General features: G+C 33.9%; 1 protein-coding gene and 2 long non-coding RNA genes across 3 annotated transcripts; all 3 read right to left on the bottom strand.

Annotated features, from left to right (window-relative positions):
• LOC107641972 lies at nt 100–632 on the bottom strand. The gene is made up of 3 exons (XR_001620552.2): nt 553–632; nt 344–425; nt 100–163 (listed from the first exon to the last, which is right to left on the bottom strand). It is a non-coding gene; the product is annotated as an uncharacterized LOC107641972 (long non-coding RNA).
• On the bottom strand, nt 775–2,979 carry LOC110272079 (polynucleotide 3'-phosphatase ZDP-like). Its single transcript, XM_021123892.1, has 6 exons — nt 2,929–2,979; nt 1,884–1,946; nt 1,628–1,687; nt 1,298–1,369; nt 1,058–1,114; nt 775–861 (listed from the first exon to the last, which is right to left on the bottom strand). Exons 1-6 carry the CDS (start codon nt 2,977–2,979, stop codon nt 775–777), a joined length of 390 nt encoding a protein of 129 aa, XP_020979551.1.
• On the bottom strand, nt 2,587–3,425 carry LOC110272253. Its single transcript, XR_002363358.1, has 2 exons — nt 3,216–3,425; nt 2,587–3,099 (listed from the first exon to the last, which is right to left on the bottom strand). It is a non-coding gene; the product is annotated as an uncharacterized LOC110272253 (long non-coding RNA).

The following is a 6,756-nucleotide window of genomic DNA, read 5'->3' as shown; positions in this document are numbered from 1 at the left end:
TCTAATAATAGTAGAAGACAGATGTGTGGAGTCTCAAAGAAGTCACCTGAATTGGAACCTTCACTTTCTCAATAAAATTATTGAGACGTCCAATTTTTTAGTCCACGGCTACTTGTCTCTTATTTTTCCAACGTTCAATATTGAATTCATTGGTGAAAATTACCTATAATAAACAATAGGGAGACAATAAACAGCATAAAGAACCAAAAATGCCATTATTATCTATTCATTTTAGTTAAATTATGACCATCACAAGATACAAATAAAGGAGGATGAGCATAGAAGAGTTCTAAAAATCAAAAAAAATTCTACAGCCATTTTTTTTAAAATAAAATAGACGCACCAGCTTGTACCCATCCTTGTATAAGCTTTGTAGTTTATCAGGAATTGAAGGATACATGAGGGACCAAACGTCTGCACCCACTCTGCAAATAAATAAATAAATAGGCTTCTTAATACATCATATCAAAAGGTTGTAATTTATAAAAGATATTAAATCCAACAGCATCAATAAATATAATAGCAAATCTTAGACTTCAGATTCAAGCATACTTATTCACAGCAGTTTTTGCAAGACACCCATCAAAATCAAATGCAGCAATTTTACTTAAGTCATTCAGGCTATCATCCTGCAGTTATAAGAATCCATTAAATAATAAATAAATAAATAAATAAATAATCTTCTTAATACATCATATTAAAAGGTTGTAATTTATAAAAGATATTAAATCCAACAGCATCAATAAATATAATAGCAAATCTTAGATTTCAGATTCAAGCATACTTATTCACAGCAGTTTTTGCAAGACACCCATCAAAATCAAATGCAGCAATTTTACTTAAGTCATTCAGGCTATCATCCTGCAGTTATAAGAATCCATAACATAGAATAAAGTGAAATGGGTGAAAATATACAGGCTGCGTGAATTCTGGATGATTGAGTACCTCATTTTTTTCAATTGGCTATCTACAAATCTATATCAACCAGAAGATGTAATACTGCAAATTCTAACCTATATCTATTTGATAAAAAAAAAAAGGTACCCAGTAATCTCACCCGTTCAAGATATATGACTATTTGAAATGCTTTCCATTTTGGTAAGAGGGTAGCATCCTGTATCAGGTAATCATTCATTGAACATAGGAAGAGCCAAAAAATAGAGAAATATAGAAATAATTTAGAGGATAAGAATTAAGACCATAACAATATAAACATGATAGACTTTCAATTTTTCACTATTAGACACTAAAGCCATTACTAGGTCATCAAATAAACAAGAGAAAGGGAAAATCTTACCTTGTAGTTGCTCTTCACTTTAGAAACTGAAAAGTTAATTTCCTCTACTGCTTCAATGTCTGATTCACACAGCTGCATGCAATAAACATGAAGAACAAAGGGAGTTAACAGTAAATCCAATTTAAGCTGATGTATAGCATTTGATGGATAAAACAAGCATCGGCAAACAACCTAAACCAACAATTTATGGCTTCTAGTTGAACTGTTCAAAGTTGTTTACAAATTGATGTTAAATAATACAATATCATTTTCTCAAATGTTGTTGCTTAATCAAATCCATAATTCTGACATGTGTGGAAACAAAAATAACGAATGAGTACACATGCTTGCCTTCCTTCGCTTTGTATCCCTGCCTTCATCTTTTTGTATGTCCTCTATAGCTTTATCAACCTATCAAAGAAGTGTACACACAAACAGTCAGTAAAATTTGAAAAGAGACAGGTTTGATTAAGTTCAATAACACAGAAAATTGGAAAAGAAAGAATAACTCATTATACTGGCATCACAAGTTAACTTTGCTCTCCGACATAATCCCTCTCAACATTTATATTTGATTTGTTTTTTAAAGAAATAATGGAAATCTCACCTTCTTTTGAGACTTGTCATGTGCAACTACCAATATCTTCTTCAAAGCTTCCTGGTCAGTACTCTGAAGAAACAAAAAACGTGCCAAACTTCACCTCAATAAAGTTGATACAAAATTCTCATCATAAGCTTCAAAATTCAAATTGCAATATTAAAAAACTTGACTCATTTTTCACTGGTTGCATCATACAACAATATAAAAAAATGTATATTTATATCTTTCTTGAAATTGTGGGAAAGGGGAGGGGCGGGGGGATGTTCTTAAATTGAAATGATAACGTTAAAAACTTGTTTCACTGATTAGAAAACTAAAAGAATAAACTATTGCAAATATGATAATATTGAAAGGCTTCCTTGGAGCAGCACATAAAATAGCCACTATTCACTTGGCAACTCTTTGGATATGAATCCAGTAGTAGGATCAGTTGTGCTGTGCAAGCCAAGGAGGCAAACTACTTTTAAATAACATTCATCTACATAATATTATTTGAAACAAGCAGCAGCACATCACATAAAGACCAAATTCGTATGAGTAGGCACAACTACCAGCCATAGGTTCAGCAAGCATTAGAGTCTCTTCTGAAGCTCCTATTAGTACATTACACATTTGGTGTTTGTATATTGGATTATACAGTGAATATGAAATGGAGCTTGTGGAGGTGAACTTATAATTCAACTGAAATGTTAAAGGGAACCAGATTTATGGCATTCAAATGCTAGATTCTTGGAAATAATATTCATGTGATGTGATCATGTCTAATTGTCTGATAAATTCATAACCAATCCCTGCTGCAATCATCTTCCTAGTTCAGCTCATAATGCAGTGTGCATGCTTGTGTTTATATCACAATCAGTGTTTGTGATATGATTCTACACCAGTAGCTTCAACTACATATAAAAAGTCTAATTACTTGTTGAAAGCTATACTTAAATTACTTGTTGAATCACAATCCAGCAACGCAGCAAGCAACAGATCAAAACAGTAGAGTAAAATCTAATTAAGCTAATGAAGATTGCAATATTAAGAAGGAAAGAACATTTCAAACAGTGTGATCAAGACCAGAATGAAAGGAGAAATTATGAAACCTTACAGCCATCGATCTCGAATGGAAAAATAGTGACCGATTTTAGCGACCAACTAGATTGGCTTTGTCATCGGTAGCTAAATCGGTCACTAATTGGATTAGTTGGAGGGGTCCTAGGGTACTTCAAAGCAGCTTAAACAAGACAATGAAACTTGTCAGAAGTAAGAGATTGAATTTAGAACCATAGCCAATTAGATGTTAAAACCACTACAAACTCAAGAATAGCAGGCCGCAAGAAAATGTATTACCAGGGATTGATGGTGCACCAAGACCTGTAGTAGTACCAAGACCTATAGTGGCTCCTCCAGAAACTGCAGCATGTGCTACAGTGGTAGGATTTGACATCCAACCAGCTAGGGGTGTTGGCACAGGTGCTGGAGTAGGTTGAAAAGGCTATACACATTAACCACAGAATAGTCCAGCACCAAAATAAGAACCAAAAGATAACAATATGTAATGCCTACAAAACCAAATCAGAAAAGTAGCCCACCCCATGTGCACCAAGAGGAGGAAACCCTTTAGCCTTTGGCAAGGATCCTAGTAGTGGATTATTAGCAGGAAATAGAGCTCTTGCACCGTTGGGTTGTCCACATGAGTGATCCACAAATCACTGAAAGGTGAAACTTGACATTTAGTTAGTTAGTATATTACTATATCAAGGATCATAATTAGAAAACCTTGGTACCAGAACATATGGTCGTACAATGCAAACATTAAAACATAGAAAACCAAATACAAAAACCTAGATAACCTTTTCCATGATGACGAGAAGCTGCCATCCTTGGAAGAAAGCCAAGAGAACCGTGTCTTGGGTGATCGAACTTCCTATGAGACATCTTATCCTAATTCAACCATAAAAGAAGAATTAATTTGTAAACGCATATCTAACATGACATAACTGTAACGGATCCATCAAAGTAACTAAAAAGGCAACATGAATTGTAACATCGTCTGGAGTAAATTAATTAAGATCCACAATGTCAAATGCACATAGATCAGAGCATACATTTACAATCGAATACTACCGAAGGATAGAATTAGAGTGAAAAGAAGTAACATTTTTGTTGGAAGATAAGTATGAAAATAGTATAGCAGTGGTGGCAATACATTTTTTGTTAAATATATCTATGAAAAGAGTTCTTACACATAAATTGAGACATGTTATGAGAATTTATGACTGCAACCACTACTATACACCAGCATAAGCAGCTACTACCAAACCAACACATGCAAAAATTTCATTAAGCACATGTCTACATCACAATAGAAAGGCACTCGGTTTCTAAGTTTAAAGGTGCATACAATCAACACATACATATACTCAGTTGCACACAAAAGATGTAAATAGCAATAGAAATTGATTTACCACATAGTCCTCTTGTGTAAGATGCCTTACAATCCATGTATTGAAAATAAATGGAATTCCTATTGACAAGAATTGAGTAGCTGAAATCATGATATCCACATTTCACACACTAAGAAAGAAGATCAGCAAGCCATGTTATGTAAGGTAGCATCAGAAAAAAAGAAAGAATGAATGAAATACTATTTTATCGAAAATCTGAAACAGTTAAATTAAAATCACATTGCTAAATTGTGATTACTGAAAAAAGAAAAAATAATTTAAATCAAAACCTAAGAGCCACTTGAAGGTGCACGAATAATTGGTAGAGTGTTTGTCCTTCGACATGTTCGAATTTGAAACTGCAAAAACAAAGAATAGAAGAAAAGGATTATGTGAGCTTCTTCAATCGATTAGAGCATATCAGAAGTTTCAGAACGGCAGAGTAGAGCAGAGGTTTCAGAATGGTGCGAGCAGAAGAACACGGTGGAGTAGCGATAGAGTCGATGACGACGGTGGAGATCGCGGAGGCACACCTGCGTGCCGGAGCGAACTGCATCATGTGTAAGGAAGCATTTGAACTACAGGTGGAGGCGCATGAGCTTCCATGGCTTTCGATTCAGAATCCGTGCCCTGTGTGTCGAAACGAGCTTCCTTTGGATTAGAATTCGTTGATGTCAGGTTCAATTGACGAGAAATCAATTGAATTAATGATTTGGAGGATGTCGGGAAGAGGATTCACCATCGGTAGGTTTCTGGTGGCCGATGAACCGGCGAGAACCATCTTCCGGCCGTGTACACGGAGATGGACGAAGCATTGAACCCTAACAGAGCTCCAACGAGGATTTCACGTTATGTGAAGAGAAATAGGGTTAGGAAAAGTCATGGTTTCGTAGAGTTTGTAGGGTTTTTCGAAATTTCATGTAAATTTTTGGAAGATTGGTTATAGCAGGTCTAATTTATTTATTTATTTTTTTTTGAAAGATTGGAGTTCAAGTTTCCCTCTCTCCGAAACTGTTTAGAGAACACGTTAATCCAAATGGAAAATGGAAGGTAAATCATTATTAGGAATGGTAAGTTCCGTAGCATTATCATTAATTGGAGAAATTTCACAGAGTTTAGATTTAGAGTTACTTATTCATTTAGGCAACACTTAGATCGAAAAACTTATTTAAAATTTAAAGCAACTTTTTTTAATTGTAATATATAGAGGCTATAAGCGTTGCGTATTTAATGTACTTAAGCAACGCTTTAAATATGTTGCCTAATTGATTAAAGAAAACGCTCATAAAGTGTTGGTTAAAATAGGGTTGCAATAGTCTTATTTTCTTGCAACAAACATAAAGTGTTGCTTTTAACTATTTTCAACAACTCTTTTTAAGCATTGTCTTGAATATATGTTGCAATAGATCAAAAATGTTGTAGTGATATTTAATTCATTAAATTATTAGTAGATAATTTTATCTTCTGTATAATCTTTTATATGTTTATTTATCTATTCTTCCGAATATTTTTCTCTCAAAACTTTGCAAAAAAAAATTAAAAATATTTTTGATATTTAATTGTATTAATTTTATTCTTACCATTTAAACAATTACTAACCAATAGTTGCTGATTGTGGAAAGAAACCAACATTAGAAAGAGATTAAAGAAAATTTTGCAAGTATTATTATTATTATTATTATTGTCGAAGTTGCTCACGTACGTCAAACAGGGATGAGTTTGACTGAATAGTGTCGTTTCCAATTGACACACATTAAAGAACGGAAACAGTTGCGAGTGCAAAATTTCAGAGTAACATCAAATCAACCACATGCAAAAAATAGAAAACCTAACAGTGCTAATAAGCGATACATCCTAAATTCACGGCTATCAAAATATGCCCATGTGTTTAGCTTTAGCACCTCTTCTTGAATCGGAGTAAAATTATGATATCTAGTTTCTTCTTCCTATTAAGCAACTAGAAAGTGTTGGAGAGTTGAAACCGAATATATAATCCATTGATGATAAAATAGCCTAGAGGCCCTAAAAAGCATGCATGCACTTAGCTTAGCTTAGTAGCTAGGTATATATATAATGGAGCTCTAGGCTTAGATAGATACAGTTAAAGACTTCTCGAATTGGAAGTTCTACCTGACCTTTTTACCATACCTTTTGGGTGCACTATCTGAATTGGAACTTATTATTAGAGGAAAAGGTTTCTTGTTTAATTTTGATGGGATTGGTGTGACAGTCAATCAAAGGTTTCAAAGTTTTGGGCTATGTCTAATCAAAATATGGCCCACAATTTCCCTTTGATTCGGCCCATTTAATGTTGTCCCCCTCCCCCACCTTTCTTTGCATACCATGAATATAGGACGGTTAGAATGGCAAATCCCTGTTCTATTTAAATAATAATTTCATATTTGAATCATGAGTTTTTTTTTTTTTTTTTTGGGTGACAATTT

This window comes from Arachis ipaensis, chromosome B05, assembly GCF_000816755.2.
Source record: "Arachis ipaensis cultivar K30076 chromosome B05, Araip1.1, whole genome shotgun sequence".
NCBI lineage: Eukaryota > Viridiplantae > Streptophyta > Magnoliopsida > Fabales > Fabaceae > Arachis > Arachis ipaensis.
This window is presented reverse-complemented; position numbering and strand designations above follow the sequence as displayed.